Source organism: Gadus morhua, chromosome 4 (genome assembly GCF_902167405.1).
Source record: "Gadus morhua chromosome 4, gadMor3.0, whole genome shotgun sequence".
In the NCBI taxonomy this organism is placed as follows: domain Eukaryota; kingdom Metazoa; phylum Chordata; class Actinopteri; order Gadiformes; family Gadidae; genus Gadus; species Gadus morhua.
The window spans coordinates 29,111,063-29,133,675 of record NC_044051.1 but is presented as its reverse complement, the minus strand read 5'-3'; the positions used below and the strand labels follow the sequence as shown (position 1 = coordinate 29,133,675).

At 42.8% G+C, this 22,613-nt stretch overlaps 1 protein-coding gene across 2 annotated transcripts; it reads left to right on the top strand.

The window, feature by feature from the left end:
* The first annotated feature begins 19 nt into the window (after positions 1–19).
* On the top strand, positions 20–20,207 carry LOC115541583 (OX-2 membrane glycoprotein-like). 2 transcript variants are annotated; one of them, XM_030353360.1, is made up of 6 exons: positions 20–189; positions 15,491–15,838; positions 16,563–16,874; positions 17,593–17,693; positions 18,174–18,222; positions 18,312–20,207. In XM_030353360.1, the coding sequence occupies exons 1-6, from the start codon at positions 150–152 to the stop codon at positions 18,383–18,385; spliced, it is 924 nt and encodes a 307-aa protein (XP_030209220.1). In that variant the 5' UTR covers positions 20–149; the 3' UTR covers positions 18,386–20,207. The 2 variants fall into 2 exon arrangements, with proteins under 2 accessions (XP_030209220.1, XP_030209219.1); XM_030353359.1 differs by having other exon boundaries at positions 152–287.
* Positions 20,208–22,613: the final 2,406 nt, after the last annotated feature.

Below are 22,613 nucleotides of genomic sequence, written 5' to 3'. Positions count from 1 at the left end.
TAAGAAAGAGAACGCGAGTCATTCAATGTGCGTCATTCTGATGACTGGTTTCGCTCTCGGGAGGCGGTAATTTCCAGCGATGTGAACCAACCATATTAAATGGTCCAGCGGTGACAAACCCAGTGAACAGACCCTACAAGACTGCATTGATGTTGAAAGCAGCGTACCTAATCGTGTCCGTGCTTACGGGTGAGTCAAAACACGCTCACCTGAAGCAGTATTTTATTAAGAATAAAAAATGTACTGTACGGCTCTCAGCGCTGGAGGTTTAAAGCTGGACGCTACTGGTAATATATTATATAATATTTTTATACCGTTTGTTTTGTTTTCCCTGTTTGTTCTGTTTGCCTTCACTTTAGCGTCTATTTTTGTTTTCATTAGTACTTTGCATTTTTTTTGTAGGCCTATTGTATCTTGTGTTTTCCACTGCTGCTGGCTGTTGTAACAAAGGAATGTCCACTCCGGGGATTAATAAAGTGGTAATCTTATCTTATTTTATCTGCTAAACAGTATCCAGGAATCACAGCTGTAGCCCTAGTGGCGGAGCCAGAATAATTTTATAGGGGTGGCCAGACTGGGACCAAAATTCTCATAGTGGTGGCCCCATAAATCAGAAACATGATTGTGTTTTCATTATGCATCTAAAGTCGGCTTTACCTGATAGTATTAGGCCTTTTCATACCACTGACATGGTTACCAGGCAGCGGAAAAAACAACTAGTTTATTCTAACTATTCTAGTAGTCCCAGTCCCCAATCCCATTATACTAAATTGATGGAGTTAATTTACCCATCTAGAGGGTACATCTAGAGAAAATAAGTCCATTATTTTAGTGTCTCATTTTTTTTTTGCGATTTTCACTGGCTACAATATTGCATCGGTCAGTTGTCAAATTTGCTGAAGAAAATGTTAAACTTCAATAATTGTTCATAGTCAACTTATATAGTGCATTTATTTAAGCTCTCAACAGCATAACCATACAGCTTCGCCTTAGCCACATCGCCGGGAAAACACGGCACACGCAAAGTAGGCTACATCCATGGAATCAGCCGTTCAAAACCAGTCTGCATGAATCGTATGACAACTGGATGGCAGGGGATGCGGACAAGGAATACACCGCAGGGGAGAACATGAGAGCCCCAGCTCGCCCCATAGCCTGGGTGCTTTAAGCATGGAATAAGCTGGATACGGAGTGGGTGAAAAACTAGTGTGTGTGTGTGTGTGTGTGTGTGTGTGTGTGTGTGTGTGTGTGTGTGTGTGTGTGTGTGTGTGTGTGTGTGTGTGTGTGTGTGTGTGTTTGTTTGTGTGTCACTCTGTTCGAGCCTGCATGAGAGTTCAATGTTGTCATTAGCTGTTACGTCTTTCTGACCAATCGCAGTTCAAGGCCTACCTGGGCTGTAGGCTATATTCGGGAGGGGGCGCTCAGTTACTCCCCTCTAGACAAAATCGAATTGGTTGCGACGTTGACCCGGCACCGCAATTTTCCGTCTCGTAAACGGTCGTCGCCATTTGAAACGGTCGATGCCATTTCCGACCATGTCCGATTGCGTCCGCTCTCCGATCTTGAATTCCGAATGCTTCGTGAACGGAATTAAAACATGGCGGACGTAGAGGAGCCAGGACCTGCTACGGAAGAGGATTAGGGCCACACATGTAAAAAAAAATTAAAGGCCCACTATGCAACTTTTTTAGCCAAAATTACATTAAGTATGCAGGTTGAGAGTTATGCTGATGGTTCTGCATCCATTTCTGGGTTGATTGGTGGGTGTGTCATTTACCCATGTCGCCTCTCCAGTGAAAAAGCGCATATGCAACTTGATCTGTTCGGACCGACACAATCCGGATGTGACGCAGCGGAAGTATCCTCAAAAATGTAGTCAGATTGTAGTTTCGAAAATGCTTTACGGCACAGACGCACCCCCAAACATGGCACCGGCTAGATATAAACAGCCAGTTGCGAGGCAATTGTTGTCCGAGGTAGGAAACCCAAACGCCGCCGTGTTTGGGTGCATGATAGAGTTTAGATCGGGTTAGATTAAATAATCTCGGATATAAATAACGATCTCATCTCATCGTCATCCGTTTATCCGGGGTCGGGTCGCGGGGGGAGCAGCTCAAGCAGGGGGCTCCAGACTTCCCTTTCCCGGGCCACATTGACCGGGGGATCCCGAGGCGTTCCCAGGCCAGTGTTGAGATATAATCTCTCCACCTAGTCCTGGGTCTTCCCCGAGGTCTCCTCCCCAATGGACGTGCCTGAAACACCTCCAAAGGGAGGCGCCCAGTAGGCATCCTTGCCAGATGCCCGAACCACCTCAGCTGACTCCTTTCTAACTAAAGGAGCAGCGGCTCTAATCCGAGTTCCTCACGGATTACTGAGCTTCTCACCCTATCCCGAGACGCCAGCTACCCTTCTGAGAAAACTCATCTCGGCCGCTTTTACCCGCGATCTCGTCCTTTCGGTCATCACCCAACCCTCATGACCATAGGTGAGGATAGGAACGAAGATCGACCGCTAGATCGAGAGCTTTGCCTTGCGGCTCAGCTCTCTATTCGTAACAACGGTGCGGTAAAGCGAACGCAATACCGCCCCCGCTGCTCTGATTCTCCGGCCAATCTCACGCTCCATAGTACCCTCACTCGCGAACAAGACCCCGAGGTACTTGAACTCCTTCACTTGGGCTAAGGACTCATAAATAACGATAATCGGGTTAAATAACTTCACATGGTGTGTCTGGTGTGTTTCCAGCATTCGTAGTGTTGATCAGCAGAGAAATAGTCCGCCAAGACGTTGAGGTTGCTTAGCAGCCAGAGACTCTGTCCATGCAAGTGAACGGAGCGTTCACTCTTCGTCATAACTATCAAACCAAACGTCCTTCACATTCACCGAGCGAACATTCTGAAAGTAAAATGCACATTTCTCGCTAAAAATGTTTCCATAAACGCATTTAATGGCGTAACTATGTTACTATTTCCACCCAGAAAAAAGAAAGATGTCGGCCGTATGCTTCTGTGCAAGGGTCACTACTATGGTCACTACAGTAACGAATTGCTTTACGGCACAGACCCACAAACACGGAACCGGCTCGATATAAACACAAGTAACTAATGGATTGTTATATTCATCATAGATCAGCCGACTAAAAAGAGACAGAGAAACCCAATGTCGGAGGAACAGAAGTAGAGAAAAGGGAGACAGACCGACAGAGAGGCCAGACACGAGTAAACGTTGGGCAAGCTCTTCAGGAATAGCGTGAACTGAAAGAAAAAGAAGACTGCAAATCAGACGCCGACTCGGCCGTGTTGCTTTTGAAATTGAAAGTACCCTTGGGTGAACTTTGTCTGCGTAATATTCTTGATTCTGATAGTCTCTGTACACATGTGTTTGCTCGACCATTTTTTTGAGCCCTGTAAAAATTGTTTTCTCGACCGTTTTGTTGTGAGCCCTGTTTGTTTCTAGCTTGCTTGGTTGCAACCATATAAACACCTTTGTTTCCATGGATGTTTTGCTGTTCGTATGTCTCGTCCCCCAGATACAGACTGAATCCCCGAATCCAGGTTCTTGTTTATTTCGATTATTATGTTGGCCAAACCTCTTACACTGATTGTTCTGTTCAACCTAAGATAAAATAATTATAACCAAGGGTATAAATTCTCCCCGTCAACTATAAAAAATGATGGATTTATGTTTATTGCAATGCAAATACACCATTTTAAAAATGTATAACCTTGCCTACACTTTATGAACATCTATTTCGGACATGGCTCCGCGCATTCGCCGGCTTCTTTGAAAACAAATGCACATGGCTCGCGTAGAAGTGCATGGGGAAGGGACGTCAACGAGTTGTTACGACAGTGTTGTGAAATATCTACTACGAAGCTTTAGGGGGCGCTGTGTAGAGAAATGTGCGTGCCAAAACCAAGAAAACAGCGAAGAAATGCCCGAAGTTGCATAGTGGGCCTTTAAGTTCTGACTTTATTCTCAGAATTCTGAGAAAAAAGTCAGAATTCTGACTTTAATCTCAGAATTCTGAGAAAAAAGTCAGAATTCTGACATTAATCTCAGAATTCTGAGAAAAAAGTCAGAATTCTGACTTTGAAGTCAGAACTACGGGTATCTGTAAGGACCAACCTCCGTGGGAGAGACACTTTGCTTTATGCAGTAGGAGGAAACCTATGGAAAGAATAGAATGGCGCGGTAAAAGTGCAAAACCTGTGCGGTTTGGCAAGAATTCCGTACGGTTTTGAATGACTAATAGCCGCGGCTATTAGTCATTCACTCCGGCTATTAGTTATTAACTCCGGCTATTAGTTATTCACTCCGGCTATTAGGTATGCAGAACGAGCCCTCCCTCTTCTTTGCTTGACCACTAAGTTTGAAGGCTGTCTAACCAATCAGTGAAGAGAAATACCAGACTAGAGTAACGCATTGTCGAGACTAGAGCTGCAGTGCCTCCATGTTTCGCCGTAACATAAAGCTGTGTTGTCTTTACTAGTTTCACTACAATGTAATGACCACCACTAGCTAGTGGAAAATACATTTGTGTCTAGTACACTGATATATTTGTATATGTTAGGCTATATATTGAGATGGCAGTGTTCGAAATACCCGTCAATATTCGGGGATGCCCTCATCCCCAGATTGTTCTCGATATGCAGTAGCCAGCTAGGCCATAACATTACAATATTTCATGGATGCAAGCAAGCCAAGACAATCAATCTATATCTATAGCCTACATGACAACACACAAACACACGCACACACACACACAGACACACACACGCACACACGTTAAACACACTGGTATAGCAATAGGAGCCTGCATTGGCTAAAGTTGTTGGGATGCACGTTATTTTATAACAGGGAGGGGCAAAGTTGTGCATTACAATGCAAACACGACAATAATTGGCACAGTTCTTGCGCACTCAGAAGAACATGAACTGAATAAATGCCAGGTATATAGCATATCGGAGACAGGCACACAATCAGTGCATTTGCAAATAAGAGCCTGCAGTATGACCGTTCTTGTGACATTATTTAACCATCCATCTACAGCTAATACGATCAGACAGATACATCATTGATCACATATAAGCCAACAACAAGCCCAACATCACCACGGCAGATGCGCTCTCTCTCGCACATTCACACAATCACTCCAACTTCTCCAACTCCAAGGCAAAGCTGTTTCACTAAGACCACAAACAACCACAACTAACCAGCCTACATATCCACAACAATGCACAACAATCAGTTCTATACATTGCGTCTATCTTCTGTTTGGCGCACATGGCTAATGTGCATACTTGCACAGGACTGTCGGCTCCGCTTGTCAAAAAAATAGAACGTATTTGTGAATAAATGCTTTGAATTCTGAATACTGGACTTGGTGAGCTTGGTGAGTTGGCTATGGGACGTGCACTTTTACCGCGCCATTCTAGGGCCGGATTGTGGCTTTCTTGGACTTCCATAGGTTTCCTCCTACTGCATAAAGCAAAGTGTCTCTCCCACGGAGGTTGGTCCTTACAGATACCCGTAGTTCTGACTTTAAAGTCAGAATTCTGACTTTTTTCTCAGAATTCTGAGATTAATGTCAGAATTCTGACTTTTTTCTCAGAATTCTGAGATTAAAGTCAGAATTCTGACTTTAATCTCAGAATTCTGAGATTAAAGTCAGAATTCTGACTTTAATCTCAGAATTCTGAGATTAATGTCAGAATTCTGACTTTTTATCTCAGAATTCTGAGATTAATGTCAGAATTCTGACTTTATTCTCAGAATTCTGAGATTAAAGTCAGAATTCTGACTTTTTTCTCAGAATTCTGAGAATAAAGTCAGAACTTAATTTTTTTTACATGTGTGGCCCTAATCCTCTTCCGTAACCTGCAGCAGGTCACTTGGAGTCAGTTAAAAACAGCACAGGGTGGAATGTTTTTTTCCGCTTAGTTGCCGTGAGTAATTATGAAACTATCTATGCCAGTCATACATAATGATTGATTGAATAGAGGAGACCTGGGACAGTTGCAACACTTTTTGCTATAATGGCTCTTTTGCTTAGCAACCATTTGAATTTAAGGGATCATATTTGAATAAAATAAACTTACATCTGTCAGCTATTCATCAATACAATTTAAGGATGATGACCTTAAGTACATTATTCACAGTTGGCCTTTGAATGTAAGATGCCATGACAGCTGGCTGTAGATGTAAACAAACGAAAGACTGTCACAAACACCCTAACAATTTCATACGTGTGTGTGAGTTGGGTTAGCAGTTTGAATAGGTAATTTTTCCCTCAATGTTGTTTTTGTGATATTGTCCTTTCTAAATGTGTTATTCGGCATACAGGGCATTTGAATCCCTATCCATTAGCATTGATAACGGTGAACATCATAAGCTAGCATATCAGTTTTTATCATGGGTGTCTTTACGGGGACAGTTGCTGTTGGCATCTTACATTCAAAGGCCAACTGTGAATAATGTACTTAAGGTAATCATCCTTACATTTTATTGATGAATAGCTGACAGATGTAAGTTTATTTTATTCAAATATCATCCCTTGAATTCAAATAGTTGCTAAGCAAAAGAGTGAGTGGAGCGGATGACCACTCCAAGATGGCGGCCCCGCGTCTCGTCAGCGCCAGTAGGCGGTAGCATTCGATGCTCCGTCTATCATATAAGATGTCTATGGTAACAATAAGGTTCTCTAAGGAATCGGAAATGATCAAATTTAATGTTGCATTCAACATTGCCAAAGAGGAGTTGCCATTCACCAAATTTAAATCCGAAATTATTCTCATGAAGAAAAATGGATTAAAGGTCAACCCGACGCATAGCAATGAGATGGCATGTGCACAATTCATTGCGGTAATAGGCGACACCTTAAAGCAAAAGACAGCTGCGAACGTCGGAAACGCCACATACATGTCTTTCATGATTGACGGCGACACAGACGTCTCCACCAAAGAGTGTGTGATCGTCTACAGCCGCATTTTGCGCAAAGGGAGACCGGTCAACATTTTAATTGTTTAATACTTTAAGCACAAAAAAAATTATATTTTGCTAAATGGTTTAGTTCGAATCGATTTCAGCTCAGTGAAGCACTTTAAACACCTTATTTTTCTTTTATTTATAATTGTGCTTCAAATAAAGACACGCATTTCTCTACACCTTATTCTTGTTTAAAAATCGTTCACATTATATGAAAGTTATGAACAGAGATATAAAGGTGACCTCTTGGCGTCTGGAGCCCTGTGAAGTATTGATAAATGTAATGCATTCGTTAGCCCACCCACCCAAAATCACCACCAGCCGTCACTGAATACATTTATGCATTATGTTATTTACTCGTATTCATTTTGACAACCTCTTGGTAGCAGGGCTGGACTGGGACCAAAAAATGGCCCTGTCTTTTTTGGCCATGGCAGCCCACTATGATTATTTATACGACATGCAGAGGCACAAAACATACCAGAAAAAAATAAAAACAAACGAACGTACCCGGGCAGTGATTGTTGACGGGGGGGGGGGGGGTTGTATCGTGGACGGTTTCATTCCGTCTATACGAGCGGGTGTCCGCCTGCAGCCAGAGGGGGGCCACTAACTAAAACACAGTAAGTCAAAGTGGCGAGAGAGAGAGAGAGAGAGAGAGAGAGAGAGAGAGAGAGAGAGAGAGAGAGAGAGAGAGAGAGAGAGAGAGAGAGAGAGAGAGAGAGAGAGAGAGAGAGAGAGAGAGAGAGAGAGAGAGAGAGAGAGAGAGAGAGAGAGAGAGAGAGAGAGAGAGAGAGATTCACTGCGCCTCCTTTACGTTTCTTCTCCATTTTTCTGTCAGTTAGTGACGTGACTGATTGACAGCCGAGGCCCAAGGGGCGGGACCTCGGCCCTCTGCTGTGTGTGTGATAGGGCCAGGGCCAGCCTACAACCAATCATAATGAGTTATGGCCTGGGCCAAAGTTTTATTGAACTTTCAGGTTAAGTTGACAGCCCGCACGACCGAGAGGGAAGGAACGGACCTCGGCCCTCGGCTGTGTGACGGGGCTGGGCCGGGCCGGGTCCATTAAAAAAAAAAAAAAAAAAAAAGTAAACCTCGTCGGCCCAAAAAGGCCTGCCAGCCCACCGGGCATTGCCCGGTATGCTCGATGGCCAGTCCAGCCCTGCTTGGTAGCCTACCATAGAAAGCACATTTAACTGTGACCGATCCAAAACTAAGGAAATCCTTTACTATGTACAGACTCAGTAAGCACAGCCTCGCCATCGAGAGAGTGAAGGATATTGGATATATTCAATATATATTGAATATATCCAATATATATTTTGTGTATATTGAATATATATACTTCAATATCCAGCCGATTTAGCCTGCCAGAATACAACCCCCCCTCCTATTTCTTGTTTGCAAAGTCGGAGACACTTCAAATTTATTGGGGTTACATCTTCAGGTCAATGGATGTGACTCCAGCAATTTCAGACGTGAAGTCACAACAGGGGACATTTGGCGGGGGGGGGGGGGGGGTTGTATTCTGGCAGGCAATTTAGCCTCCCCCCGCCAAATGTCCCCTGTTAAGACAGACTACAAGTCGGAAATTGCTGGAGAGGCCTGTGGTGGCCTCTCTCGATGGCGAGGCTGTGCTCACTGAGTCCGTGCATAGTAAAGGATTTCCTTAGTTTTGGATCAGTCACAGTTAAATGTGCTTTCTAGGGTAGGCATTTAAGTGCTCTCGTAGTTCATTATCGTGAATGTTGTAGCGTACATGGGTCGTCGGCGGTTCCATTGCGATGTGTTTGTCTTAAAACGTACAACCTAAAATATGCCATCGCTTTCTGTGATAAGTTGCTCAACTTGTGATGTTCTGATATAATATAAACACTAATTAGTCAAAATTAGTGTTTATAATTAGTCAAAATTACACTCTATCTTTGGAGTGTTTGACTCCCCTCTAGGGGGGTGTAAAAGAGGCATTGGAAAAAACTACTTGATTCATCGTTCAGATCTACTTTATCTTATTTTATTTACCTAACAATATATAGTTTGTTTCCGTCGTCCTCAATCGCTCGATTCAACAATACATTTTGGCACTTTTTACTCCCGGATCAGACCGCAGATAAAGCCTTGGACTTTCCTATCGCCAACATGCCTCTGTATTCGGATATCTCAGGCACGGAGACTGGGAAATGCACAGACTGCGCCAAACTGAAACAGACATTGGCTTTAATTGAAACGAGACTAGCAGCAGTAGAAAAATGCAAAGGACTATCACAGGATACAGTGCCGATGGGTGAGTTTGCTGAGCTCACTCAGATACAGCAAGATGATCAAAGCTACACTGTATCCTTCCCGAAGCTGGACAAGAGAGAGACAGTTCCAGCTGCGTCTCACTGGCTCAAAGTCGGCGCTAAGCCAAAGCAACATACCAAAGTGAATCAACAAGTTCACTCAACACCAAATGCTAAGCTACCCAAAGCTAAAGTTACATGTATCAGCCGGATTAGCCCGTCACTCAAATCAACCCTGCCACTGAAGAACCGGTTCCTGCCACTTCAAGAGTCCACGAACGCGCCTGCCACCGATGCACCCCTGAGCCCCGAGATGCGTCCGGACGGACAGTGCGGACAGAGACGGAACAACCAGTCGCCACGGAGGCGGGCTGCGCATGTGTCTGCCACCGTCCAACAAGGGCCCATCTCAGAGAAAGCAGATGAACCAGACACTCTGATTATAGGAGACTCAACTATCAAGGATATAACCGGTAAGAAGATCAAAACATGCATCTTCCCATATGGAATGGTTAGTGATATCAACCATAAACTAGCCAAAATCGTATTGGAAAACCCCAAAATCTCACAGATTACTGTGCATGCAGGATTTAATGATATTCAAAGAGAACAGTCAGAACTTCTGAAGAGGGATTACACTGATCTATTGGATACACTGGACAAAATACACATCAAGTCTTCCATCAGTGGACCCATACCAACAGTTGACAGGGGAATAAACAGATTCAGTTGTCTACTTGCACTGAATACATGGCTTTCCAGAGTCTGCAATGAAAGAGGAAGGGACTTTATTGACAATTTCAACTTATTCTGGGGGCGCAAATATCTTTTCAGAGCAGATGGCCTACACCCAAACAGGTTAGGCTCAAAACTGTTGAGGGAAAATCTTGTCTTCTCGCTTTACGCACAGGCCACAATCTTGCCATGGTCTGACGCACAGGCCACAATCAGAGCACAGGTTGAGAAGAAGCGAGACTACAGCCTCCCCCACACAACTACTCTGCCACTATCTGACACACAGATAGCAGACAGCCCACAGACCTTGAAGAGAGACAACAGCCCGCCCGTCGCCATCAACACTGTGCCCTCCCCCATCGCTGATGCTGGCTTGGCGAGGAACGGCCACCCCCCTCCTCTGCATTCCCCCATCGACGATGACCTCCAGCCTCATCTCTCCCATAGCCACAACAACAACTCCGGCTCCAATGACTCCCTTTGCGATTTTCCAGCCGAATTTAAGAAACTGGAATATGCTGGCATCAAACTTGCATCTGTGTCAATGATAGCATCGCCACGTCATGGCCGCAGGCTGCTAACACCAAGGAGGATGGCGCCCCACCCCCACCACCGTACTGATAGTAGTCCTGAGTATTACTGAGACAAAAAAGGGTTCAGCCGTAGACACAGTATAAAGGAAGTTTCTCATAATCTGCTGAACCCAAGGTTGCCTACGTCAAAGCAGGGCAACTTTCGCATTCATGCTGTAACCACTAAGAGAGTAAACAAAGGGAAACTTAGACACACTGCTAACCTCACAAATCTCATATCTATTGCCTCCAAACCAAAAACAACCTTAAAGCCAATCAACAGCACCATCAGGATGGCTCTAGTTAATGTGAGGTCTCTTAATAACAAATAATTTTTAGTTAATGATTTTATTAACACTTCTAAACTGGATTTTATGTTTTTAACTGAAACATGGCTGTAACAAAATAACAGTGCAACCGTTCTGATAGAGACAGCTCCTCCCGACTATAACTTTTTTGATGCATGTAGATCTGGAAAAAGAGGTGGAGGGGTTGCTGCTATATTTAAAAATGTATTTCAGGGGAAACAGATGTTATTTGGTGATTTTCCATCGTTCGAATACCTTAGTGCTGTATTGAAATGCTCCCCCAGAGTTCTCCTATTAATTATTTACAGGCCACCCACATATTCTGCAATTTTTTTCGATGACTTCACAGAATTATTGTCTAGCATCTCCACAGAATTTGACTGTCTAGTTATAACTGGTGACTTCAATTTTCATACTGATGATTTGAATGACAAGTGTGCAAAAAAACTTTTTACCATTTTGGACACATTTGAACTGTCTCAACATGTGAAAGAGGCTACTCATTGTAAGGGGCACACTCTAGACCTGGTTATCACAAAGGGCCTCAATGTTTCTGATCTCTCTGTGACTGATCCTTCCTTGTCTGACCACTTTTGTGTTTTCTTTAACATATCTTTTATTCCCGACATACAGACAAAATCAAACACTGTCAAAAAACGGTATATCAATGAAGATTCTAATGTACTTTTTAAAAAGGCCATCTCCTTGCTACCACCTCTAAACCCATGTTCTGCTGATGATCTTGTAGAAAACTTTAATTTGAAAATTTTGAAAGTCATAGATGTCATTGCACCTTATAAGGTTAAAACGATTTCTGGAAAGCAAAAGGCACCCTGGAGAAAAGCTGCTTCGGTAACAGCACAGAAAAAAGAATGCAGGAAGGTTGAACGCATCTGGCGTAAAACAAAACTTCATATTCACCATGATATCTATAAAGAGAGCCTCCGTGCCTACAATTTAGACTTAAAAAATGCTAGAGAAACATTTTTCTCCAATATCATTAAAACCAACACTAATAATGCAAAAACCCTATTTGCAACTGTTGACAGACTGACCAACCCCCCAACAGAAATTCCACCTGATCTCCATTCCACGCAGAAATGCAATGAGTTTGCAGCTTTTTATATTGATAAAATTGAAGGTATCAGACGCGCCGTCAATATCACCACGTCAAACAAAAATGTTGGACTACCACCCTGTTCAGGCAAAAATTACGTGGCAAGGATGGCATGCTTTGATGTTATAGACTCTCAAAATCTTGTGGAAACTGTGACACAACTAAAGCCATCCACCTGTTGCCTTGATACTATACCTACCAACCTCTTTAAGAATGTTTTCGACTGCCTAGCAGTAGACATATTGCAGATAGTTAACAACTCTCTCCAGTCAGGCAAGTTCCCAAAAGTTTTGAAAACTGCAGTTATTAAACCCCTTTTAAAAAAGCGGAGCCTAGATGCCACTATTATTAACAACTACAGACCAATATATTTCATTGTGTGTTTTATTGTGTGTGATGTACAGTGTCCTTGAGTGACCTGAAAGGCGCTTTTATAAATAAAATGCATTATTATTATTATTATTAATATCAAATCTACCCTTCATAAGTAAATTCATTGAGAAAGTTGTCCTCCAGCAACTAAATCACTTCCTGGCATCAACTGGTTGCTATGACACCTTCCAATCAGGATTTCGACCCCTGCACTGCACTGAGACCACCCTTATTAAAGTTGTAAACGACATCCGTCTTAACACAGACTCTGGCAAAACCTCAATACTAATGCTACTTGACCTCAGTGCTGCATTCGACACTGTAGACCATACATTACTTCTGGAAAGGTTAGAAAACTGGGTGGGGCTTTCAGGCACTGTCTTAAATTGGTTCAGGTCCTACCTACAAAATAGGAACTACTTTGTTTCCATTGGCGACTTTGTATCAGAATCAACCAACGTGACATGTGGAGTCCCACAAGGTTCGATCTTAGGACCCTCTTTATTCAACATCTACATGCTCCCACTAGGGCAAATCATGCAAAATAACAATATTGACCATCATTGCTATGCTGATGACACGCAAATCTATGTATCGCTATCACCAAATGACTATCGGCCCATAGATCTGCTGTGCCAGTGCATTGAGCAAGTGAAGGAATGGATGTGCCGAAATTTCCTTCAACTAAATGAGGACAAAACAGAGATAATTGTATTTGGTTCTAAAACGGAAAGGCTTAAAGTAACCCAACCCCTTCACTCTCTGTCCCTGAAAACCTCAATCAAAGCCAGAAATCTAGGGGTTATCATGGATTCAGATTTACATTTTGACAGTCACATCAAATCAGTTACAAAATCGGCATATTATCACCTTAAAAATGTAGCAAGACTTAGAGGGCTCATGTCCACCGAAGACTTACAAAAACTTGTACATAACTTTATCACTAGTAAGCTTGATTACTGCAATGGTCTCCTCACAGGTCTCCCAAAACAAACTCTGAGGAAGCTTCAGCTTGTTCAGAATGCTGCTGCTAGAGTTCTAACAAAGACCAAAAAATTTGATCATATTACACCAATTCTGAAATCGTTACATTGGCTTCCTGTAGGTCAGAGAATTGATTTTAAAATCATGTTGCTAACCTATAAATCCCTACATGGTTTAGGCCCAAAATATTTAACTGATATGTTTCCACTACATCAGCCTTCTAGACCACTAAGATCCTCTGAGACCAATCTGTTAATTATCCCCAGAGTAAACACAAAACATGGGAAAGCAGGATTTAGTTACTATGCAACAAATAGCTGGAATAAACTCCCAGAGGATTTAAGACTTGCCCCAACTCTGAGCACCTTTAAAACAAGACTGAAGACTTTTATGTTTGCTATAGCTTTCTGCTAAAATCTTAAATACATTGCACTTTCTAAAAAGCTTTTTTAACTTTGCCTCTATTTTCTATTTTAATACTAAAATGCCTTTTTCTATTTTACCCATTTCTTTGCATATGTTTTTCTTTTACTTATCTATTATTTTATTTTATTGTATGACAATGTTTATATGTGAAGCACTTTGAGTCTGCCTTGTGTATGAAAAGTGCTATATAAATAAAGTTGCCTTGCCTTGCCTTGCCCTAATATTGTCAGAAGGAAGAGTGCCTCGAACTAAATGAAAGTATGGGCATATAACGCGGTTATATGCTATAGACCCTATAGTATCTGTGGTATAAAGGCTGGGACGACTTTCAAATAATAAATATGTTCACTTTATGTTGAAAGAATAGACCGTCGCGATTCCCATTGAAACAAATGGCGCGGTGATTATTCTTCAAAACGAGAGCTGGTCAATTGTGAAAAATGAATTAAACTGTAATCAGACAACGCGGATATGCTATAGACCCTAGACGTATCTGTGGTATAAAGGCTAGGACGAATTTCGAATTATAAATATGTACACTTTATGTTGAAAGTAGGCTATAGACCGTCAGATCACTATTTATGTGAAAAACTTTATATTTGGATTGTAAAACGCATGAAAATATAAATGAATGATCTTAATTTATTTTCTTTGGCAAATGACCGGTATAAGCGGGATAATGCCCTTCGAGGTGTCAAAAACATGTTTGATCGATCGTAATAGGGGACTACTTTTTGAGGGAGATGAACTCAAACTGAGTATACATTTAATAAGCATGCAATACGAATAAGAAAAAGCATAATTATTAAAGTATTTGAATTGTTTTATTATGTTGGCAAGCAAGAAGTAGAATAAATGGGTTAATCAGTCTTATTAAAAGGGTTTGTGCAACCAACCGCACAACAAGACATGATTGCTGCTCTTGTCGCTCTCGTCTCTTTCTGCAAACGACATGCGCGTAGAGCGGGGAGTGACGTAGAGTGACGTAGACTGATAATCCCTCTATAGATGCCCCAGGACCAGAACCAACCGAGCAAAAAACTATTTGTTCCCATGGCAACAACTCAATTAAACAAGATGTGGTCGCAGCGCTGCCACCGACGCTCCCAGGACCTCTCGTGGCACTCGGCGACCACTGCCGTGATCGCCACAATAATCTAATAATATATTTTTATCAATACAGCGGACTGACTTATATGTAACAAAACCGAACTATGAAAATCAAAGTTCAGATTTGTATAAGTGATGATGAACGTTGACCGTTGTATGGTTGATTCGTACCATATTATCTGTTATATTATTATATGATGATAGCTCCCACAATCATAATTCTTGGGCGCTGCTACTGTGTGGTAGTGGTGGGTCCGGGGAAATACATGGGACTAGGGGACGTGATATACACGGATACATAGGGTGCAGTTTACTTCAAATGCCTGCCTGCATTGTAATGTCGTTTATAATGGCTGCTATAGATTATCTGGGACTGTTGTTTTTGTTTGTCTGATGTGCTTTTGATATGGATGCGTCTGTGTGTTCTGTGCTGTACCACAAATTGCCTCTTTGAGTACATTAAAGTCTGAGTCATTGTCATTCGAAAATGACAGGATGAAAAAAGTAAAACACTTGAAATACATTTCAACACAAATACTTTCTGAGCATGACTAGTGTGATGATAACCCGACGGTCGTGACTCTCTTGATACACAGCCGGCGTCCAGGCACTGCACCCTGCGGGGGTTTTAACGGTGGACTTCGGGCAGGACGCAGAGCTCAACTGGCTGCTGCCGGGGTCTGATGCCGTCGCACAGGTCAACGTGCAGAAGAGACTGAAGACCAACAACGCTTCTCCTGAGTACATAGGGAGCTACAGCAAGCGGCATGGACTGGTGATATCTGACTTGTTCCAGGGCAGAGTCGATTGGGGTCTTCCGTCCACCTCCGCCCCGGCCATCACCATAAAGAACGTGACATGGAGCGACGAGGCGTGTTACATATGTACCTTTAATGTCTACACTACTGGCTCCCAAATCCAGAAAACCTGTCTCAGTGTTCAAGGTATAACCCATCTATCTCCATTTTTTTGGCCGTCTTTTAACATAATTTCAAATAACAAGGCTATATACCTAAACTTACTATAGACGATATCAATGAAAGATCTACAACAAAGCTAGCCTAAACCATTAGTAAATCCGAATGGTTAAATTTAATTATATGCTAAGAGATGGGTATGAGATTAGATCTGGTTAAGTTAGGTATTGGGTTAAAGATAATTAAGTTTAGGTATTAGACTGATCTCGGATAAGTCTAAGGTCGCTATCTGAAAACGAAAATTCAGCCTTTCCCTGAATCCTGAATACACATATCCTGGTAATCTAGCTTCTTGAAACAGGGCCCATAAGTACACCTTTGCTCTATGTCCCTTCAAAAAAGAACCGTAGATTTCCATAGCAAATACTCTCAAGCCGCAGAAAAGAAGAAGAGGTAGTCTTCAATTCACGATTCTCTAAGCTGCCACCATGCCCAACGTCAGGGCAAGTTACTCATTATAGGGCAGATAAAGGGCATCCTCTAGGCAGTAAAACAAAGCCAAGTGGCAGGCTGGAGCAATCCCCCTCTCACACACACATAAAATGTCAGCCCAATTTTTGACTACATAGCCACAGGGGGGTATGCACAAGGGCTGGGCAGTCACATGCCCCCCCCCCCCCCCCCCAACCCAAACCCATTTCTGAAGTAATAAACAAACAAGATAAACAAGACTGCCTTGTTTTTTACCCAGGTATTTCAAACATAACGATGGATGTGAAACAAACCAAGCCCAGAGAACTGGTGGTCAGCTGTGCCGCTACGGGGAAACCAGCGCCAAACATCAGCTGGGACACCGCCGGGATCGGTAACGCCACAGAAACCCCCAGTCTCCGGGTAGAGAACACTGACAACACGGTCACCGTCAGCAGTGAGCTTACCCTGGTGCTGCCCGCCTCGGCGGACTCGGTGGGCTGTCTGGTCGACGGTGGCTCCAGCGGGCCGAGGCGGGAGCAGATCTTACTCCCCCTTTTAAACAGAGGAGGAGACAAGGAGGTGGAGAATGGTACGTAGAATAGTAGGACCACCATCGACACAATAACATTGGGTAATTATGGCCTCTATAGGCTTAAAATGTAAGAAGGGTTGTGGGAAGAGAGTCCGAGGGCGCAGGGGGGATATGGGGTCTAAGGGCCTGAAAAAAGGGGCGGAAGTAGCTCAGGAGGTAGAGCAGGTTGACTGGTAACCAAAAGGTTGATAGTTCGATCGCCGGCTCCTCCTACCTGAGTGTCGAGGTGTTCCTGAGCAAGACGCCTCACCCTGACTGCTGCTGCTGACGAGCTGGCTGTTGCCCTGCGTGTTTGACTCTGTGAATGCATGAAGGAATGGTTGAAAGTCGCTTTGGATAAAAGCATCATCAATGATCATGTAAATGAAAAGGTATTTTGATGCACTTTGAGTTTGGAGCACAAGACGGTCACAAACTCATTGGCGGATACTGGTAGAAAAAAAAAGGATTGCCTGTTTATCTTAATAAACATGGAAGATGCACTAACACGTCTATGAAACTAGCACTATTCCATCTGTGAGCACCCGGCATCCTGTATCAGAGAAGTAGAATCACTTTCACTCTTGTTTTCATGGATAATCACGTGGGATAGCTTGGACAGCTGACTAGCAGACAATGCGCCGCCAATAACGTGGGAACAGACCTCCTCTTTCATCAACTATTTAATCCACTTCCATATAATTGTCAGATTGATGACTTGTGTATTTCTTTTCAGGAAGTCAAAGATCTGCTGGCACGATACCTGGCATCATATTATCTTTATGCAGCATGATTGCTATCGCCATTGTGGCTCTAATGGTCTGGAAAGGAAAGAAGGTATTGTATTTCAATATTTTCTTTTCATACCTGTTATGAAAGATGTTGATTCAGTAGTTATAAAGAAATCAAGGGCAAAAAACAGCAGAAGAGAGCAAGATTTTAAAAGTAAATAATAAAAAGAAACATCCCCTCTCTGTCTGCTCCCTCCCTCCCTACGTTTCTATGCTATTGAAATGTTGCAGTTCACCCACCACCTGTGGTTGACTGGCAGGAGGGACTAACCAAACTAGTGACAAAAAACATGCCCTGATTGTTCAGAAACGAGCCAGGAGCCATCTGAAACCTACATGGTCTCATACACAGTCACGTGTGGTCAGATTTTTATCAGTTATAGCTGGCGGATGGCTAGGCCATTTCTTACAAATTGCTCTCAAATAATCAATCTTTAATCTGATATACAGGACCTTAAGTAGAAAATTTCTTAAGATAATGTTTCTGGATTTTCCTGTACTTAAACTACTTTTTTAATTTTTTCAGAGGATACCTTTCAAACAACAGATTATGTCTTCATCTATGTTAAACTTGTGTAAGTTAACCTTTGACTATTTGTAAATAAATACTTGAAGTGTTTGGGACGATGTTGAAGTTTATACTAACTATCATTTGTTTCCCTAGGTTTATGTGGAAAGAAGTCGGCCGGTCATATGAAAGAAGAAATGGAATTGAAAGGAGGGACAGAAATAGTGTAACCTTATAATTCCCATTGTTTGCATTATTTTAATTTTAATTTTAATTATACTGTTATTTTATTGTTATTAAAATTATACATTTTTAGATAACATTTAAATAGATAGTTATGTTGAGAAGATATTGGTTCCTACTAGGGGTGTGCATCTCTCCTTTATAGGACGATCCGATACGTATCTAGATAGGCCTACATGTGCTACGATACGATTCAGGGACCATACATTTGAGTATGGAACGATTCGATGCGATTCGATTTGGATCTAACGATCGCACTGGATCTAACGATCCAGTGCGATTTGATAAATATGATTCAATCTGATAGATAGTTAAAGGTTGGTTATGGGATTTGCGAAACGCCAGCAGATTTTGCAAATACACAACTCAAATGTTCCTACCCCCTCTCCTCCAACGCTGACTCTGACTCCACCCATTCCATGTCATGGACGCGCAATCATGCTCGAGCGAACACCGATGCGTGAGAGAGAGCCATTAGCTAGTTAGCTAGCTCCATTAGCTACCGCAGGATAACAACAAACAGAAGCTTGCTCTGGGTCACAAGCTTTGAGTACGTGCACGAAGGAGTCACGCGCTTGGATCGGGGGAGGGGGAGTGCAGTACGACCGTTTGATTGACGTACTTACTGTCCAATGCCACTCGGTGGGTCTGGAAATCATTGGCTGGAGTTTTTCGAGCCCTGCCCGTTCCACAGATGATTGGCTTGTTTAATTTTCATGTCAGTACTTCTAACTCAGTGGCTGTAAGTGGGTTATGATAAGGATTTCAAATAATTTTGCAAAAATGGCCAAAAAAGAGAATTCCATACCCAACCTTTAAGTTTCGTTTTACGGATCCGTATGGAAGCGGAATGAAATGAATGGACAATGCTGTCTTGATATCAGGCTAAAGCTTCACTCAACCGATTCGCAATGTTTAGATCGTTGCATCGGCAGATTCTTGGTCGTTTTAAATTCATTCAGGGGCCCACGATGATGTAGTCGCATCTGTTTTAATCTGACCGGACACCGATTCGTATCGGTGAATCGTTACATCCCTAGTTCCTACCCACCATTTTGTTTTAGGGGGAACAGTTAAGTGGTGTAAACATTTCATAAATTATAAGACTGCATATCAAACAATCAATCTTTTTTTTTTTCCAGAAGCAAGCTGAGTACCTTGGTCATTCTGAGAAACATCAGTTAGAGACGTAATAATCTTATGTTATTTATATTTTGGAATGCTCTCTGTGAGATTTTTTTTATGTTGGGCGTACTAAACGATGACTACAAGACCGCCTCGCTGAACATAGGTATGCCGCAAAAATAGAAAACTGATTATGCTATGACAAGACACTTCAAAGGAGGCGAATAATGATAATTAACGGCATACTGTTCACCGCTATAGGGATTGATAATGTGCCTCTTACCTCTAGGAAGGGTGATAGACAAAAACACTAAACCAAAAAGAAAGTCGCTGGATCTATAAAATAGATGCTATGCCATTCGCAGGATTGAATGATTCTATTGAAATAGTGGTCTTCCTTTAGACTGAGCTGTTTGTGACTGTTTAAATTATTATGAACGCTTCATATTAAGTATTAAGCCTTAGTTCATATGTAATTAGACCTTATTATACGCTTGTGTTAATAAGAATATCAATAAGTGTTAATAATAAAATAATAAACATGTCTATCGTGAGATTATAAGACTTTTATAAGCACTTATAAGAAACTTGTTAACTATTTATTGATTGCTACATAACATTAATAATGGTCTTGTATATAATAATGAGATTCTTATAGTTATTAATAAACGCATTACAAACCCATTTATTGAGTCTTACTAACTTACCTATTATGTCATTGTTAAATCTTTACTTAGCATTTGCTATGCTTAATCATAAATCCTTTATTAAATTGCTAATCATTCATTTTGCAGGTACAGGATCTAAAGCGGGATCCATGCTTATTAAGGTTTATAAATCCTTTATTAAACTGCTAATTATGCATTTTGCAGGTACGGGATCTAAAGTGGGAACAATGCTTATTAAGGTTAATAAGTCCTTTATAACTGTTAATGATTATTTACTATATATTATCAAGTTTGATAAAAGATAAAATAAAAAATACATATACAGTAAATCAGTGATTTTCAACCTTTTTTGAGGCGCGGCACACTTTTTACATTTACAAAATCCTTGGGCACACCACCAACCAAAATGACACAAAATGACACTCTAACACAGTACATATAATACATATTGTAGTGCCGATTTGTCCTCAATAAAACAATAACTTGAAAATTAAGAAATCAAACAAAGCAACGTAATCAAAATAGCCACTGAGGCACCAGGGGGGACGAATCTTACGCAGTGCAGGGGAAAGAGTCAACTGTCCAGTCGTGAATTTAGATTTCTTCAGGTTGATTTTACGATCTTCCAAGCAAACAAAACAAATGTGCAACAGTGTGTACCAGCAGCCTCACTCCTTTGGCACACTGGTTGAAAATCACTGCCGTAAATACAATGTTATGGCGGTAAAGCACATCTTTTGAAAAATATATATATTTTTAATTTTAAAAACGTTTTCTTGAACATAAACATTTAAAAAAAACAGACTAAACGAATCCGGCTTCTCCATGGCCTCAGGGAATGGTTGGAAATTATTCTGGCTGGTATTTCTTCTTGCTGTATAAACTAACACATAGAACGTTGACCACATAAACAGTTAGCAGATAGGTTACAATAAGCATTAAGCCGTTTAGACATGGATTCATGACACAACTGTTAGAATTAGATACGTTTGGTTACCTAGTTTCATATGATAGCATAAGCTAAACGTCAGTTCAAATGTCGCACGCCAAGCCTCTGAAAGAAAGTAATGTAAGCTATAAAAGTTCGCTAGCAAACAGCTTGCTATCTAGAACCGACTACCGTTACTATAGCATCACATTCTTAAGAGTCTTGCTGTAATCCATTTGGATGGTACGTTGGTACGTGCATGTCGTAAGTTGACTTGCACCTACCAGACTCCTGAGCCGGTCAGCGGTCTGTAATCCAATACTATCGGTGGTAAACTCTGCATCCCCCCCAGTCCAGAAATCTATGAATGGGACAAGGTTAACGGACTCAGTCCTGTAACCAATGGGCCGTCTCGGGCCATGCGACAACGACGGCGACGCTGGAAGCGATTCATCCGGGCAGACGCCTTTAGGAACGGGGACATCCCAGGCCCCGAGACCAGAGGATGCCTCACCAGGGGGCTCCGGCGGGGAGGTATCCAAAGCCGTGTCACAGGGTCCATCTGCTGCCTGTTAAACGACACCCTGGGGCATCACCGGCCCCGGGTGGACAGGCAGGGGCTGGCGGTCCAGGGTCGCGGGTGGCGGCAACAGGGCAGTTGGCTGCTGCCAGGCATAGGGGGTGGCTGGAGCTTAGCCGTGAAGGAATTGCTGGTTGCGCAAAGTCTAACCCGATACTGATCGTGACCCAGCGACTCCACCACGACCCCTGACCTGTCCCACTTGTGTGGACTTGGGCCCTGCTGATTCTGGAGGAATACGGTCTCACCAAGTACCAATGGGCGGAGTGGTCTTGAGTGAGCCCTCAAAGACTCAGTGGTGCGGGACATCTGGGTCCGAAGGGCATTCTCCTTCGCCGCCCATGCTTGATGCCAGAGCAGCCGGATATGAGGGTTTGAGAACTTTCTAGTCTGTTGACGAACGAAATTGAGTCTCGAAGGGGCGACCCAATATAATCTGCGCCGGTGAGAGGTTGCAGTTGGGGTCAGGTGTGTTGCGCAACTGTAACATGGCACACAAAAAGCGATCATGATCAAGACCACCAGTTGGGCCAGTGTTGGACACAGCGCTTAGCAGTCTTCACCGCAACGTCTGCCCTCCCATTCGTCCTCTGCATGGCTAACTTTGAACTCTGGACCACCATCGCTCGAATGTTCCTCCGGCATGCCTCCTAGATCAGTGCCTGCTGTGGAGCATAGGACCTCCACCCAGCAAACACTGCCTCGAATGGAGTGGAAGGTGGTGAGGATGGTAGGGGGGGCGTGGCTGCCTGTGACGGAGCATTGCGGTTACAGTCCAAACATCCATACCTGGTGGCCCGGATGTCCCTCGACCTCCCGGGCCAGAAGACGACGGCATGGGCGTGCTGCTCCAACGCAGAAGCTCCTTGGTGGGCGGCATGGAGGTGCCGAAGGATTCTTTCACGGAGGGACGG

Bases quoted from the DNA above. Each gene is read 5' to 3' on its own strand.
- LOC115541583 (XM_030353359.1), top strand. From the start codon at position 239: ATGTACTGTACGGCTCTCAGCGCTGGAGGTTTAAAGCTGGACGCTACT. The intron at 288-15,490 runs GTAATATATTAT...CTTGATACACAG, and splicing joins TTTAAAGCTGGACGCTACTG to CCGGCGTCCAGGCACTGCAC. The intron at 15,839-16,562 runs GTATAACCCATC...TTTTTTACCCAG, and splicing joins AACCTGTCTCAGTGTTCAAG to GTATTTCAAACATAACGATG.